A 17755-nucleotide genomic window follows, 5' to 3' on the forward strand; every position below is an offset into this window, starting at 1 on the left:
TAAAATTAAACATGGTTTTCACATCGCTTTTCCTTCAGAAGGCAAACTAAATAAGTGATTTCAATTTTTAAGTAGTGTAACAATAAGATGTGAATCTGTAAAATATTATGACATACATTTCAAGACAATTAAGTTATCATGTCTTTCCGTGAAAAACAACATTTACCGAAGAAACAGGTCTGCTATTTGTGACCAAATCAGAAGTCAGAGAATTTGAATATTGTTGAATTACCCTCAATTTTCGGAATGACTGTTCTCTCAATTACTGTGGGAAGTAATTTTCTATCAGAATTTTCCTTTTTCTTGAATTCTTCATCTTCCATGTGACAGAACTCTTCCAATGGTAAAATCCAGGGCATTTCTGCCAACTCCAAACAGTCAGGCTAGACGGCAATGATTGGTGTTATTAATGTGTTAATTGCAGCATTTACAACTTTAGCTAATTTCAAGTCATTTTACACATTGTGCTTTTTCCACACACAACTGTATTACTTAGGCAGGTTTAAGCAAGAAAGATACACTTTGACTGATAGTGCACTTTTCTGAAGCACTGGACCACTTTGTAATCAACTAAGTACTTCTAAAAAGTGTATAGTAATGCAGGGACTTAAAGCAACTGGCATCAGTGGAGCGATTGTAACGAAGTCAGCCAGGCAGACCTCATGGAATAGGAGTTGTCTGATTGAGGCCGTTAATCTGGTCCAGTCAGAGAGCCCTGGTAAACAGGCATGAACTGGAGTGTGCGACATCCTGTTCACTCAGAGCTGGATAAGTTTCAAGAACTCTCCTGAGGTAAATAAAGGATGACTTGGTGATAGGAAACCGACCTATGTGGAATTTTAAGTAGGTTTTCTTGGCTCAGTTTAAACTGTTAGAAAATAGGAAAAGTAGGCCATTTATCACCACAACCATGTTCATACCAACATTCAGTTGCCTGATCTGGAACCCAACTGAAAATTGCTATACCTTAATATTTTTGGACAACATGACAAAAATCTAATGATGTTTGATTTTTAAAACTTACACCCACAGCCCTTGATAGGTAGAAGTATTTACATGTTTCATGCCCAAAAGGCCTGCCTTTCTTTTGTTGACTATGCTGTTGTTACAATCAACAGAGACGGTTTCTCTTTACCACGTTAAAGTTTTAAACTTAAACTTTTAAGGCTTTTATCAAATCAACCCTTAAACTTAATATTCAAAGTAATGCATCCCTCACGTCTGAATTTTTTCTTCTAATTTAATCCTCAGAATTCATTTATCATTCTGATGAATGTATACTGCACTCCTTCCAAAGCCAATATAAGCTTTCCAACACGTGCTCATTAGAACGCCTGACACAAGTCCAGGTGTGCTACAACCAGGGGTTTTTATACTTGAAGAATAACTTCTAACCTCTTGATCTGATTTACCTTTTTGTATCTTACAAGTTCACCAAACTTTGTATGACTCTATACCTACACCTCAAATCTTTTGGACCTCCACTTTACACTATTTAGAAGTAAGCCTGTTCAATCCTTTATGGATTCAAAAATGGGGAATGACTTCACATTTGCCTACAAAAATCCATTCACTGCAATTTTACCCATTCACTTATTTGTATGTTGCTTTATATCCCATCATAAATAGTAGTGAATAGTTAAACACATATCTTTGGATGTCATCATTAGACATATCCTGCCTGGGACACCTAATCATTATCTCCGTCTCCTGCTGCTCAGCCAATTTTACAACCAGACTTATAATCTTCCTTCAATTCCAAAAGTTTCAACTTTAGCCAACAGTCACCCTGAGAAACTGTATCTAGTGCCTTCCAGAAATTAATTTCAATAGCATTTATAGGCATTTCAACGTCACCTGCTTTAGTCATTTTATTGTGTTCCAATTAATAAAAAATGTGGAAGTTTTTTCACTTTTTTTTTAATTCATTCGTGGGATGTGGGCATCTTTGGCTGGCTAGCATTTTTGCCCATCCCTAGGTGCCCTTGAGAAGGGGGTAGTGAGCTGCCTTCTTGAACCAATGCAGTTCACTTGCTGTGGGCTGACCCATAATGTTGTTAGGGAGGAAATGCCAGAATTCTGACCCAGTGACAGTGAAATTACAGTAATATATTTCCAAGTCAGGATGGTGACTAGCTTGGAGGGGAACTTGAAGGTAGTGGTACTCCCATATATCTGCTGCCCTTGTCCTTCTAGGTGGAAGTGTGTGTGGGTTTGGAAGTTGCTGTCTGAGGATCTTTGGTGAATGTCTGCAGTGCATCTTGTAGATAGTACACACTGCTGCTACTGAGCATCGGTGGTGGAGAAAATGGATGCTTGCAGATGCAGTGCCAAACAAGCACAAGGCCTGGTCCCAGATAGTATCAAGCTTCTTGAATACTGTTGGGGCTACACTCATCCAGGCAACTGGGGAGTATTCCATCACACATCTGACATGCTTTCCGGATGGTGGACAGACTCTGGAGAGTCAGTGGGCAAATTATTTCGTGGCAGTACTCCTAGCCTCTGAACTGCTCTTGTAGCCACTGTGTTTATGTGGTGGGTCCAGTTGAATTTCTGGTCAATTGTAACCCCTGGACATTGATCCAATGGGGGATTCACTAACGGTAACAGCATGGAATGTCAAGGGCAGTGGTTAGATTGTCACTTATTGGTAATGGTCACAGCCTGGCATTTCTGTGGCACGAGTCAGACCAAGCCTGGATATTGTCCAGATCTTGTTGCATTTGAACATGGACGCTTCAGTGCCTGAGAAGTCACACATGGTGCTGAAGATTGTGTAATCATCCCCACTTCTGACCTTAGGAAGGAGGAAAGGTCATTGATGAAGCAGCCGAAGATGGTGTGGACTAGGACACTAACCTGAGGAACTCTTGAAAAGTAGTTCTGGAGCTGAGATGACTGATTTCCAACAACCATGGCCACCATCCTTTGTGCCAGGTATAACTCCAACCACCAGAGTTTTCCCCCAATAACCGCTGATTCCAGTTTTGCCAGGGCTCCTTGATGCCACACTCAGTTGAATGCAGTCTTGATGTCAAGGCCTGTCACTCTCACCTCACCTCTGGAATTCAGCTCTTTTGTCCATGTTTGAACCAAGGCTGTAATGAAGTCAGAAGCTGAGTGGCCCTGGCAGAACCCGAACTAGGCGTCACTGAGCAGGTGCTGCTTGATACACTGTTGAGGACACCTTCTGTCACTTTACTGATGATTGAGAGCAGACTGATGGGGCGGTAATTGGCCAGCTTTGGGTTTGTCTTACTTTTTGTGTACAGGGCACACCTGGGCAATTTTTCCACACTGTCAGATAGATACCAGTGTTGTAACTGTACTGGAACAGCTTGGCTAGGGGAGTGGCAAATTCTGGAGTACAAGTCTACAGTATTATTGTCAGAATGTTGCCAAGCCCCATTGCCTTTGCAGCAAACAGTGTCTCTAACCATTTCTTGATATCACGTGGAGAGAATCAAATTGGTTGAAGACTGGAATCTGCGATGCTGCAGACCACTGGAGGAGACCAAGATGGAACAGGATGGATCATTCTCTCAGCACTTCTGGCAGAAGACGACTGCAAAAGCTTTAGCCTTATCATTTGCACTGATGTGCTGGGCTCTTCCATCACTGAGGATGGGGATATTTGTGGAGCTCCCTCCTCCAGTGAGTGGTTTTATTGTCTGACCACCATTCAGAACTGGATGTGGCAGGACTGCAGAGCTTAGATCTGCTCCATTGGTTGTGGAATTGCTTAGCTCTGTCTATAACTTGCTGCTTATGTTCTTTGGCATGCAAGTAGTCCCTCTGATAGCTTCACTAGGTTGTCACCTCATTTTCAGGTATGCCTAGTGCTGCTCCTGGCATGCTCTTCTGCACTCTCCAGTGAACCAGGGTTGATCCCCTGGCTGATGGTAATGGTTAAGCAGAATATGCTGGGCCATGAGGTTACAGATTGCGCTGGAGTACAATTCTGCTACTTTTCATGGCCCACACCATCTCAAGTAATCCCAGTCGTGCGTTGCATTTAGCACAATGATAGTGCCACACAACATTGTAGAGGTTATTCTCAATGTGAAGGCAGGACTTGCGTTTCCACAAGGACCATGCGATGGTGACTCTTGTCGATACTGTCATTGACAGATGCATTTACAGTTGACAGATTGGTGTGGATGAGGTCAAAGTACTTTCTTTTCACCTGCTGGTTCTCTCAGGGCCCGCTGCAGCTCCAGTCTAGTGGCTACATCCTTTAGGATCTGACCAGCTCGATCTGTAGTTGTGCTGCCGAGCCACTCTTGGCATGGACATTGAAATCCCCCACCCAGAGTATATTTAGTGTTCTTCCCATCCTCAATGCTTCCCCTAAGTATAGTTCAACATAGTGGAGTACTGATTCATCAGCTGAGGGAGAACAGTACATGGCAATCAACAGGAGGTTTCTTTGCCCATTTTTAAGCTGAAGCCAGAAGACTCCATGAGATCCGGAGTCAATGTTGAGAACTTCCAGAGCAATTCCCTCCCAACTATATAACACTGAGCTACTACCCCTGCTGGGTCTTTCCTGCCTGTGGGACAGGACATATCCAGGGATGGCGACGGTCTCAGACATTGTTTGTCAGGTATGATTCTGTGATTATGGTTATTTCAGGCTGTTGCTTGACTAGTCTGAGAAACACTTCTCCCAACTTTGGCACTAGCCCCCAAATGTTAGTGAGGAGAACTTGGCAGGATTTATAAAGCTGTTTGCCGTTGTCTTTTCCGGTGCCCAGGTTGATGTCAGGTGATCCATCCAGTTTTATTTCTTTGAGACATTTGTAGCAATTGGTACAACTGAATGGCTTGCGAGGCTATTTCAGAGTTTAAGAGATCAACCACATTGCTGTGGGTGCAGAGTCACATATAGGCCAAACCAGATGAGGAAGGCAGATTTTCTTCCTTGAAAGACACTGGTGAATCAGACAGTCAACCAGATAACAATAGACAAGGATTTCATGGTCATCAGTAGACTCTTACTTCTAGGTTTCTTTTTAAACTGAATTTAAATCCAATTCAAACCCGGGTCCTCAGAACATTAGCCAAGTTTCTGGAGTATTAGCCCAACAATAATATCACTAGGCCAATGCTTCCCCATCATCAAATTGTGACACAATAACACAGGAAGGTTATTACCAATGTTTGAACCAGCCATTAGATCAAACATTTCCAAAGTGGGATTTAGATCAGCTTGCAAGGTTTGATTTTGGGGTCATGAAATGGGAGAGAAAAATGGCTAACAGGGAGTTCGGACATGGAGTTACAACAGCCTTACTCTCAATTCTCAAATGAGAGGTAATGACAATAATTAAGCCTCAACATGGGTTGACAGTGGGACAAAGTCTTAGCCACCACATTAGATAGATAGTATTTAACTTTCCATATTGAAAGTTACTTTAGATTGCAAATTAATACGTTTGGGTAGCATTGTCTGATGTTTCGTAAATTCCTTAAATCCCGCACTAGGTGTTGCACTTTTCATACAGTGCGTAGAAGTCATCAGCCTCCACGTTACTCAACTGTGAATTATTAACATAGCAATCAATTACTATGCATCCTTGAGTTACAGGGCTCACTTGCACAAAAGTGATATTATTTCATATCTGGATTTTTTAAATATATTATTCAATAATGAATGTAAATTATGCAATATGTAGAGAAAACAATAAATGTACTGTATACCAAAAATTCGAGCTACAAATACTGATTCAACACTTACTCTAAGAGGATTCCAGCCAATCAGCTGCACACGGATTAAAGGAGTCAGAATTTTTTGAAGACAAAGCCCAATATATGCATCATAATATGAATCAGGAAATTTCTGTCGCCACAAACCAAACTTCGCTAAAATTCTGTCGACTCTACAGAAGTCTTCATGCACATCGTCAAAAATCTTCTTGGATTCCTTCAAAATGCGATCTGTGGCAAATTATGGACAAATTTGTGCAAACAAGAAAATAGGATCTAAATCCAGCTATTACATCAGAACAAAAAGAATGACATAATGAAAGATACATAAAATAATAACATTTTTAGATCAAGGCATAAAAGATCCAAGCTATTTCTGAAACACTCAGTAAGTGGTTAGAGTCCAGAATGCTCTGCCCGAAAGAGTGGTGGGGCAGATTTATTGCAGTGTTCAAAAGACTGTTTGATAATTATCTCAACAGAAAACAATTTCAGGGTTATGGGGGAAAAAGCAGAAAAGTGGTACTAGCTCAGTAGTTTTCAGACAGCCAGCCAGGCTATGAGGAGCTGAATGGCCTCCTTCCCAGTTGTAACGATTATCATAATATTAATCATTGGTTTCACTAGTCAAACTTAATGACCGTTGTAGGCTACAGAGAACGAAACAATGGAAAACATAGGAAATACATAGGCCAGGAAACATCCAAAAAAGAAACCAATCAACAGAAGATCTGTACATTTCACTCTCCCTTTCTTAATAATGTTGTTAGCCATGCAGCATATTTTCAATATTATTCGCCACCGGTTAGCTAATCAAATTCACTGAATTCTGCAATCTAAAACAAAACATTCTTCCCACACTCAGATAGCCAAAATAAAAATCTACTACAACGAAGAGAAACTATAACTAGACAGTGAAATGAATCAAACCGTGTTAATTCCCCTCAGCTATTTCCCAAACCTCACCAACAGTAAATGGCAAAAACAAACAAGCTCACAGATATTTGGAACTGACTGTAAAATTTTCTGCAGGTACGCAAAGAGAAAACGGTTGGCACAAACTAACACTGGTCCCTAGTCAGAAACAGAGGAATTTATAATGGGGAACAATAAAATGTTAGATGAACTAAATTCATACTTTGCTCCTCCATCCCCAAAGGGGGGCACAAACAACATTCCAGATATGACAGAGAACACAGCATTTAGTGAGAGGGAGGAATTTAAGCAAATCTATATTCGTACCTACATACCAAGTATTCATACCAGGTTTCGGAGAAATTGATGAAACTGATAAATCCTAGGGTCTGATAACCTACACTGCCGGTTAACTTAAGGAAGTGACCCTAGAAATAATGGATGTATTGATTGTCTTCTTCCAAGATTCTTTAGACTCTGGAAATATTCCTACAAATTGAGGAATTGCTGATGTAACCCCACCATTTAAAAAGGGAGGTAACAGGAAAACAGGGAAATAAAGATCAGCAAGTCCGGGGAAGATGCTCGAGTCCATTATGAAGGAGTCTCTGGTACAGCACTTCGAAACTGTGGTAGAATCAGGCACAGTCAGCATGGATTCACAAAAGGGAAATCATGCTTGACAAATCCACTGGAATTTTTCAATAATGTAACTAGTAGAGTTGATCGGGGTGGTGGGGAAGCCAATACACATTGTTGTGTTTGAACTTTCAGAATGCTGTCAACAGTCTTCCATAAGAGATTAAATTTTAAAACTGAAGCGCATGAGAATGGGGGTAGTCTATTGAAATGGACTGAAAAAAAATGGTTAGCATACAGAAAACAAGCTATTCACTATATATGTTAATGATTTAGATGACAGAGCTAAATGTCATACAGCAAACTTTTTACTAACTGGCACCTAGGGGTCCAGAAACACTGGTTGATCAAGTGGACCACATAATCAACGAAAATACACACACACTAAGTAATAGAATTGTCAGGCAGGGGGTATACAGCATAAATCACTTCAATAAAACTTACCAGCAGAGTACAGCCATCTCACTCACACTCCCAACTGACTACTCAGGACATTGCAGAGATTATGATAATGCAGTAAACATCCAGTACAAGGTAGATAATTTTTGCCAGTTTATCGAGAGTGTTGGTTCATTAAGTGCCAGTTATAACAAAGTTTCCTACATCGCGAAATATGAAGATGACGCAAAGCTGGGTGAAAGAATAAGTGAGGAGGATCCAGAGATGTTACGGACAATTTGGACAGGTCGAATGAATGGACAAACACAGAATGATGCGGATAAATGTGAGGTAATCCACTTTGGTGTGCAAAAATAGGAAAGCATGTTATTATTTGAATGGCTGTAACATGAGAGACGGGAATGTTCAATAAGACCTGGGTGTCCTTGTGTACCAGTTGCTGAAAGTATGCACTCAGGTGGAACAGGCAGTAGAAAAGACAAACTATGTGTTGGCCTTCAAAGCAAGAGGATTCGAGTACTGGAACAAGGATATCTTGCAGCCATTATCCAGGGCATTGATGAGGCCTCACCTGGAGTACTGTGTGCAGTTTTGGTCTCCTTATCTGAGGAATGATGTTCTTGCTATAGAGGGAGAGTAGCGAAAATTTACCAGATGGATTCTTGGCAGGACCGATGTATGAGGAAAGATTAAATCAGTCAGGATTATTTTTACTGGAGTTTAGAAGAATGAGGGTGGATCTCACAGAAATCTATAAAATTCAAATAGAACTAGACAGATTAGATCGGGAAGAATGTACGCAATTGTTGGCGGGGGGGGGCGGTGTTTCAAAATCAGGGATCATAGCTTAATAAGGCATAGACCTTTTAGGACTGAGTTGACAAGAAATTTCTTCACACAGAGAGTTGCAAGTCTGTGGAATTCACTGCCGTAGAGGGTGATTGAGGCCAAAACATTGTGCTTACAAGAAGGGAATAAGTATAAGACCATAAGATATAGGATCAGAGTTAGGAGGTTTGGCCCATCAAGTCAGATCCACCATTTGATCATGCCCAATATACTTCTGAACCCCATTCTCCTGCCCTTTCCTCATAACCCACGATCCCCTTACCAATCAAGGACCTATCTGTTTTAAATGCACTCAATGACTTGGCCTCAACAGCATTCTGTGTGAATGAGTTTCACAGATTAATCACCCTCTGGCTGAAGAAATTCCTCCTTATATCAATTCTGAAGGGTTGTCCCTACACTCTAAGGCTGTGCCCTTGTGTCCTAGTCTCTTCAACTAGTACCTTGTGCACGTCCACTCAATCAAGGTCTCTCAGTATTCTGTAACTTTTGATGAAACTTTCCCCCACCCCTTACACTTCTTCTAAACTCCAACAAGTACACACCCAGAGTCACTTGTGGCTAAAGGGATCGAGAGATATGAAGGGAGGAATTAGACTACTGAGATTGACAGAGATAATGGGAACTGCAGATGCTGGAGAATCCAAGATAACAAAATGTGAGGCTGGATGAACACAGCAGGCCAAGCAGCATCTCAGGAGCACAAAAGCTGACGTTTTGGGCATAGACCCTTCATCAGAGAGGGGGATGGGGTGAGGGTTCTGGAATAAATAGGGAGAGAGGGGGAGGCAGACCGAAGATGGAGAGAAAAGAAGATAGGTGGAGAGAGTATAGGTGGGAAGGTAGGGAGGGGATAGGTCAGGCCAGGGAAGACAGACAGGTCAAGGAGGTGGGATGAGGTTAGTAGGTAGGAGATGGGGGTGCGGCTTGGGAAGGGAGGAAGGGATGGGTGAGAGGAAGAACAGGTCAGGGAGGCAGAGACAGGTTGGACTGGTTTTGGGATGCAGTGGGTGGAGGGGAAGAGCTGGGCTGGTTGTGTGGTGCAATGGGGGGAGGGGACGAACTGGGTTGGTTTAGGGATGCGGTGGGGGAAGGGGAGATTTTGAAGCTGGTGAAGTCCACATTGATACCATTAGGCTGCAGGGTTCCTTAGCGGAATATGAGTTGCTGTTCCTGCAACCTTCGGGTGGCATCATTGTGGCACTGCAGGAGGCCCATGATGGACATGTCATCTAAAGAATGGGAGGGGGAGTGGAAATGGTTTGTGACTGGGAGGTGCAGTTGTTTGTTGCGAACCGAGCGGAGGTGTTCTGCAAAGCGGTCCCCAAGCCTCCGCTTGGTTTCCCCAATGTAGAGGAAGCCACACCGGGTACAGTGGATGCAGTATACCACATTGGCAGATGTGCAGGTGAACCTCTGCTTAATGCGGAATGTCATCTTGGGGCCTGGGATGGGTGTTAGGGAGGAGGTGTGGGGGCAAGTGTAGCATTTCCTGCGGTTGCAGGGGAAGGTGCCGGGTGTGGTGGGGTTGGAGGGCAGTGTGGAGCGAACAAGGGAGTCACAGAGGGAGTGGTCTCTCCGGAAAGCAGACAGGGGTGGGGATGGAAAAATGTCTTGGGTGGTGGGGTTGGATTGTAGATGGCGAAAGTGTCGGAGGATGATGCGTTGTATCCGGAGGTTGGTGGGGTGGTGTGTGAGAACGAGGAGGATCCTCTTTGGGCGGTTGTGGCGGGGGCGGGGTGTGAGGGATGTGTTGCGGGAAATACGGGAGACACGGTCAAGGGCGTTCTCGATCACCGTGGGGGGAAGTTGTGGTCTTGAAGAACTTAGACATCTGGGATGTGCGGAGTGGAATGTCTTATCGTGGGAGCAGATGCGGCGGAGGCGGAGGAATTGGGAATAGGGGATGGAATTTTTGCAGGAGGGTGGGTGGGAGGAGGTGTATTCTAGGTAGCTGTGGGAGTCGGTGGGCTTGAAATGGACATCAGTTACAAGCTGGTTGCCTGAGATGGAGACTGAGAGATCCAGGAAGGTGAGGGATGTGCTGGAGATGGCCCAGGTGAACTGAAGGTTGGGGTGGAAGGTGTTGGTGAAGTGGATGAACTGTTCGAGCTCCTCTGGGGAGCAAGAGGCGGCGCTGATACAGTCATCAATGTACCGGAGGAAGAGGTGGGGTTTGGGGCCTGTGTAGGTGCGGAAGAGGGACTGTTCCATGTAACCTACAAAGGGGCAGGCACAGCTGGGGCTCATGCAGGTGCCCACGGCCACCCCCTTAGTCTATAGGAAGTGGAAGGAGTCAAAAGAGAAGTTGTTGAAGGTGAGGACGAGTTCGGCTAGGCGGATGAGGGTAGGTAGGGAGTTCCTGGACCAAAGGGGAGAAAATGGAAATCTCCCCTTTGGTCCAGGAACTCCCTACCTACATCCGTGACACCACCCACGCCCTCCACCTCCTCCAGGACTTCCAATTCCCTGGCCCCCAACACCTCACCTTCACCATGGACGTCCAGTCCCTATACACCTGCATTCCGCATGCAGATGGCCTCAAGGCCCTCCGCTTCTTCCAGTCCCGCAGGCCCGACCAGACCCCTCCATGACACCCTCATCCGCCTAGCCGAACTCGTCCTCACCCTCAACAACTTCTCTTTTGACTCCTCCCACTTCCTACAGACTAAGGGGGTGGCCATGGGCACCCGCATGGGCCCCAGCTATGCCTGCCTCTTTGTAGGTTACGTGGAACAGTCCCTCTTCCGCACCTACACAGGCCCCAAACCCCACCTCTTCCTTCAGTACATTGATGACTGTATCGGCGCCGCCTCTTGCTCCCCAGAGGAGCTCGAACAGTTCATCCACTTCACCAACACCTTCCACCCCAACCTTCAGTTCACCTGGACCATCTCCAGCACATCCCTCACCTTCCTGGATCTCTCAGTCTCCATCTCAGGCAGCCAGCTTGTAACTGATGTCCATTTCAAGCCAACCGACTCCCACAGCTACCTAGAATACACCTCCTGCCACCCACCCTCCTGCAAAAATTCCATCCCCTATTCCCAATTCCTCCGCCTCCGCCGCATCTGCTCCCACGATAAGACATTCCACTCCCGCACATCCCAGATGTCCAAGTTCTTCAAGGACCGCAACTTTCCCCCCACAGTGATCGAGAACGCCCTTGACTGCATCTCCCGTATTTCCCGCAACACATCCCTCACACCCCGCCCCCGCCACAACCGCCCAAAGAGGATACCTCTCGTTCTCACACACCACCCTACCAACCTCCGGATACAACGCATCATCCTCCGACACTTCCGCCATCTACAATCCGCCCCCACCACCCAAGACATTTTTCCATCCCCACCCCTGTCTGCTTTCCGGAGAGAACACTCTCTCCGTGACTCCCTTGTTCGCTCCACACTGCCCTCCAACCCCACCACACCCGGCACCTTCCCCTGCAACCGCAGGAAGTGCTACACTTGCCCCCACACCTCCTCCCTCACCCCCATCCCAGGCCCCAAGATGACATTCCACATTAAGCAGAGGTTCACCTGCACATCTGCCAATGTGGTATACTGCATCCACTGTACCCGGTGTGGCTTCCTCTACATTGGGGAAACCAAGTGGAGGCTTGGGGACCGCTTTGCAGAACACCTCCGCTCGGTTCGCAACAAACAACTGCACCTCCCAGTCGCAAACCATTTCCACTCCCCCTCCCATTTTTTAGATGGCATGTCCATCATGGGCCTCCTGCAGTGCCACAATGATGCCACCCGAAGGTTGCAGGAACAGCAACTCATATTCCGCTTGGGAACCCTGCAGCCTAAAGGTATCAATGTGGACTTCACCAGCTTCAAAATCTCCCCTTCCACCACCGCATCCCTAAACCAGCCCAGTTCGTCCCCTCCCGCCACGGCACCACACAACCAGCCCAGCTCTTCCCCTCCACCCACTGCATCCCAAAACCAGTCCAACCTGTCTCTGCCTCCCTAACCTGTTCTTCCTCTCACCCATCCCTTCCTCCCACCCCAAGCCGCACCTCCATCTCCTACCTACTAACCTCATCCCACCTCCTTGACCTGTCCGTCTTCCCTGGGCTGACCTATCCCCTCCCTACCTCCCCACCTATACTCTCTCCACCTATCTTTTTTTCCTCTCCATCTTCGGTCCGCCTCCCCCTCTCTCCCTATTTATTCCAGTTCCCTCTCCCCATCCCCCTCTCTGATGAAGGGTCTAGGCCCGAAACGTCAGCTTTTGTGCTCCTGAGATGCTGCTTGGCCTGCTGTGTTCATCCAGCCTCACATTTTGTTAACTGAGATTGACAGTCAGCCGTGATCACACACCAAATGGCAAAACAGACTTGAAAGATCCAATGGCCCATTCCTGCACCAATATTTCTACAGAATTCAACTCTCAATACTCATATTTCAACTGTATACAATACATATCAGACAATACATATCAGTTTAAAAACAAAGTACTTCACCGTCAGCACAAAATTTTGCAGCTGAGACAGGAGTTAATATTTACTTCTTCAGCAACTGAAATTAGGAATTTGTGTGAAGTAATCCTACAATGGAAGTACAGTATACAATGTTCCTAAAACAAGTCATGGCCTAATGAGTGACCATCTACACATGAAAAAGAAGGTATAAAACAAGATTATAATTTACTAAAATATTTTTGTACAGAACATAAATACTAAAATATATAGTGGATTATTCAGCAAAGAAAAAGATCATTAATATTTCACATTTCCTGCTGATAAATACTATCAAATATTAAGCAAGAGGTTGACTATAAGATCACGATAAAACTGTTGCATATTTCCGATGGTTTGCGAAGTCCACTGCCTTGATGTGAAATTTCCCCCAAAGTTCAAAAGAATTTCAGGTACAAGGTTGACTTGGCAGAACTGTTACATCTATGTATTTACACGTTTTGCCTATATGAACACCAAAAACCACTACAAGGTGCCACTTCAGAAGGCTTTTTTTTTAAGAAACATCCTTCAGTTACATACATAAAATATTTTGATGCAAACAGAAGATTTTACTGAAATTTAAGGTTTTTGCAAAGATTTGTAGCTCAGGTTGTGTGAAAGGTTATTGACTTGCTCGCTGAGCTGGCTTGTTTTCGTTCAGGCATTTCGTCATCATGCTAGGTAACATCACCAATGAGGCCTCCGATGAAACAATGTTGTTCCACTGCGCTTGGAATTTATACTGTCCGGTCTGTTATAGTGAGTTATCATTTCTGCTATATGGGGTTCAAATTCTATACGTTTGTTGATTGCATTACAGGTTGAGAACTGTGCCCCTAGAAATTCCTGTGCATGTCTGTGTTTGGCTTGGGTGCTATGGTTACATTGTCCCAGTTAAACTGATGACCTTCATTGTCCAAACGTACTGATATTAGGGAAAGTTCATCGTGTTGGTTTGCTGCTAGCTGATATTCGTGTATTCTGATATTCGTGTATTCTGATGGCTACTTTCCTTCCTGTCTGTCCGATGTAATGTTTGTGACAGTCGGTGCATGGTATTTTGTAAACTATGTTGCTTCTGCATGTTGTGGGTATAGGGTCTTTAATCCTTGTGAGTACTTGTTGTCAAGCGGCTGTGGGCTTGTGTGCTACCATGATTCTTAGTGGTCAGAAATGACACAACTCACCACAACAGACGACACAGTATAAATTTCAAGCAGAGTAGAACAACATTGCTCCGTCAGAGGCCTCACCGATGACGTTACCTAGCTCAGTGAGAAATGTCCGAATGAAAACAAGCCAGCTCGGCAAACAAGTCAACAACCTCGTTTTACTGCAATGACTATTTAAGGGAGTCTAAGTTATCCACCAGATTTTGCAGCACAAGATGACTGCAGGGAAGGAGAAAGTGGAATGTAGCTATACCTTCTTTCTCGTGAAAATCACACATATCAACTGGGGCTACTTCATCATCACTGGACAGGCCTTTGTGATGGTCTGTTTCCTTGCCAGCTGCTTTTCGTAACTGCTCCCTGTGTGCCCTATGTTGGAAAAAGTTAAAATTAATGCTGCTTCAATAAATACTTTACCAATGACATTGAAAGCATGCGTGGACATCCTGTTTCATTACCTTCTTGCCTCTCGTTTTTCAATTCGCTGCTGTTTTGCTTTGGCACGGTCCATGTCACTCACACTGTTGGTATCAGCTTTTTCTACAGAAATAGGCCATTATATGTCATCACTTCAGCATAATGAATTATTGAGGCACCTCAATAACTTATAAACATAATAACTACTTTCTGTGACATACCCCAGGCCGTATGTTTTAATTAATAATGCATTTCAAAATGCAATTTTTCACATTAAACTGCTGTAAGTGCCAAACTCTACTTCTGTATTATATTAAATAAAGGCATAGTATTAAAATATAAATGTAGGTTTGTGCCTCAAATTTAAATGTTATCTCCCAAATTTCAATTGTACGGAAATGTTCATAAGTTGTTGCAAATACATAAACTGACATCACAGTAAAAATTAAATGGTTTAGCTAAAACATACTGAGACTTACTACCCCAATTAAACTCTAATCGTAAAGACTGACGGAAAGATCAGTTCAAAGAGATTAACAGAGCCAGGAATCAGATTAACCATCAATAAATACACTAACTTGAAATTTGTGAAACATCAGTTGACTCATCTTGAACATCATCCTGTCTGCGTTGCAAAAGATTTCTTGCCTGCTGTGCCAATAGCTGATGCATTTCAGATTCTAGTTCATTAATGACAGATATCTAAAAGAAATAATTTACATTAATGTTTTGAAGGCAGCAATGCAACATACAATGCATATTTGCTTTAAATTGTTGCACTACTGAATGTCAGGATACGCAAGTTATTGTTCAACTTTTTAAAATATCTTTTTAGCAAAAGACAATTCCAACAAGTAAATGGAGTCTATTATAAGGTAACTCCTGCACCATTTCAAATGGTGAGATACAGTTTGTGTGCCAAAAAAACCAGCAACAACCCCTGAACAACTATATTTTGCACAAAAACCATGTGGGATGCTGATTACATTGTTCTGTTGGCTCCAAGAGACAGAAAACTAGGCTAAAACTAACAAAAACTTATTTGCACATAAAATTTTGTACAGAATAAGGCTAAAAAAAATCACTAAAGACAGTTTGTGAGTGATTCCAATATCCTCTTTAGGAGTTTTCTACCAAATAATACCTGCAAAGCATCCTGTTGCATTTCTAAAGATCAATCTCGCAAAATACAACCTCACAAGAAATCTACACTAACTTCATGGATGTCAAAATTGAGATATTAACTGTCTCCTCCCAAGAATAACTCCTGATGAGTCAGCCAGAGAGATGATGGCCGTGGAAGTCAGCACGACAAAGACATGTCCTTCATTCCTACAGCTACTGACATGGCCTATGTGACGTTCACCTTTCATAAAATGAAACAGACAATCCTATCTTAATTACACTTCCTTAAAACTCTGTATTAATGTGGTATAGGTGTATCCATAGTTTGGGCATTTTCATAGTGCTGCCCTATTATCAAGACCTTGCTAAGCCACTCCAGTGCAAATTTGAGAGTCAACCAGATTTCTGTGAATTTGGAGTCAAGCATGTGCCTATCTGGGTGGGAAGTGAGGCAGATTACCTTCTCTGAAGGTCAGTGAACCAGAAAGGTCACTGTTAGAAGTGTCATAATGGCACTGAAATTATGCAGATGAGGTGGGTCGACAAATTGCACGCAGAAAACATTATTTTCTAGTCCAATTAACTGATTTACTTCTTCCAATCTGAATACTTACTATATCTATCCAAAAACATAACAAAATAACCAAATCCTGCTTCAAGCCCTATCATGGAACTGCCCAAATTCAGGCATGTTGGGAGCGGAAACAAATGCAAAAGATCAGCTTTTCCATCATAGAGGCGAAAATATAGAGAAGTCACACCTAACAGCTTTTGCGTAAATTCTGTCAGTTCAGTTTTAAAAAGGAAACATCTGGAAGAAAATTGTCCACCTATTATTTTGCTGGAGACAATGCATACAGCAGAGGCAACAGCTCATCTTACTTATGTACAGATAAGCTCACGTTAAAAAACCAATATGAAATCTAATTTCCACAAAACCCACCATATTATATTAAGTTAGTTAGCACAAAGCCATTTCTTAATCCATGAAGAGGATTTCAGTTTTCATGAAACACTGGATTTAAATTTAAATAGGTGATTCTGTGCAGCCATGTCCAAATTACTGAAGTTATAAAGGACAGTAAACTTAATGAGAAGTTAAAGACACGACATTTTGAGCCAAGGAAAAGGTAGATTCAGGGTAAGAAACTTAAGTTTTCCTGCAGATAACCTGATATTAATATTGCTTTTCAGTAAATACAACATACTTGCCAAGCAGAGATAATGGGAACTGCAGATGCTGGAGAATCCAAGATAACAAAGTGTGAAGCTGGATGAACACAGCAGACCAAGCAGCATCTCAGGAGCATAAAAGCTGACGTTTCAGGCCGAGACCCTTCATCAGAGAGGGGAATGGGGAGAGACCCTCCCCCCACTGCATCACACAACCAGCCCAGCTCGTTCCCTCCACCCACTGCATCCCAAAACCAGCCCAGCCTGTCTCCGCCTCCCTAACCGGTTCTTTCTCTCACCCATCCCTTCCTCCCACCTCAAGCCGCACCTCCATTTCCTACCTACTAACCCCATCCCACCTCCTTGACTTGTCCGTCTTCCCTGGACTGACCTATCCCCTCCCTACCTCCCCACCTATACTCTCCTCTCCATCCATCTTCTTTTCTCTCCAACTTGCCAGGCACCCCAATTTCGCCTCCCAATAGCTACAAAGCTGAGAATGCGAATGGAGTGGAGCAGAAACAGTCAACACTATCAACATTGATTAATTAATTGCTCCTAGCAACGTTCATCAATTTATTTCTGAAATAATTTTAATATTATGTTAAATGCTATGATGGGAGGGAGTAATTGTTCAGATTGCCAAGTATGATATAAATATATTTACAGATGTCATCACAAATAGCAACCACAGCAAGTATTCTCTCCAAATATCATATCTTTTGTCAAATTAAACACACAACCAAAAGTTCATTTTTAGAATAATACTAAAACCCCAACTTAAAATATTTAGTTAATCAACTGTTTCCCCAACATCTGCATTACTCTTTTGTCAGAGATATGATTAAGGTAAAAAACTTCTTTTGTATCAACCACAAATGGT

The 17755-nt window shown here is 43.4% G+C and overlaps 1 protein-coding gene across 1 annotated transcript in view; it reads right to left on the reverse strand.

The window, feature by feature from the left end:
- Positions 1–17755, reverse strand: part of gcfc2 (GC-rich sequence DNA-binding factor 2) — a 51430-nt gene that overhangs the window by 12589 nt on the left and 21086 nt on the right. Inside the window, exons 8-12 of the mRNA XM_048530472.2 lie at positions 15153–15276; positions 14616–14697; positions 14411–14526; positions 5744–5943; positions 233–383 (exon numbers count right to left, since the gene is read on the reverse strand). Coding sequence (XP_048386429.1) covers positions 233–383; positions 5744–5943; positions 14411–14526; positions 14616–14697; positions 15153–15276 — 673 coding nt within the window. The remainder of the gene's footprint in view (positions 1–232; positions 384–5743; positions 5944–14410; positions 14527–14615; positions 14698–15152; positions 15277–17755) is intronic.

This window comes from Stegostoma tigrinum, chromosome 4, assembly GCF_030684315.1.
Source record: "Stegostoma tigrinum isolate sSteTig4 chromosome 4, sSteTig4.hap1, whole genome shotgun sequence".
In the NCBI taxonomy this organism is placed as follows: domain Eukaryota; kingdom Metazoa; phylum Chordata; class Chondrichthyes; order Orectolobiformes; family Stegostomatidae; genus Stegostoma; species Stegostoma tigrinum.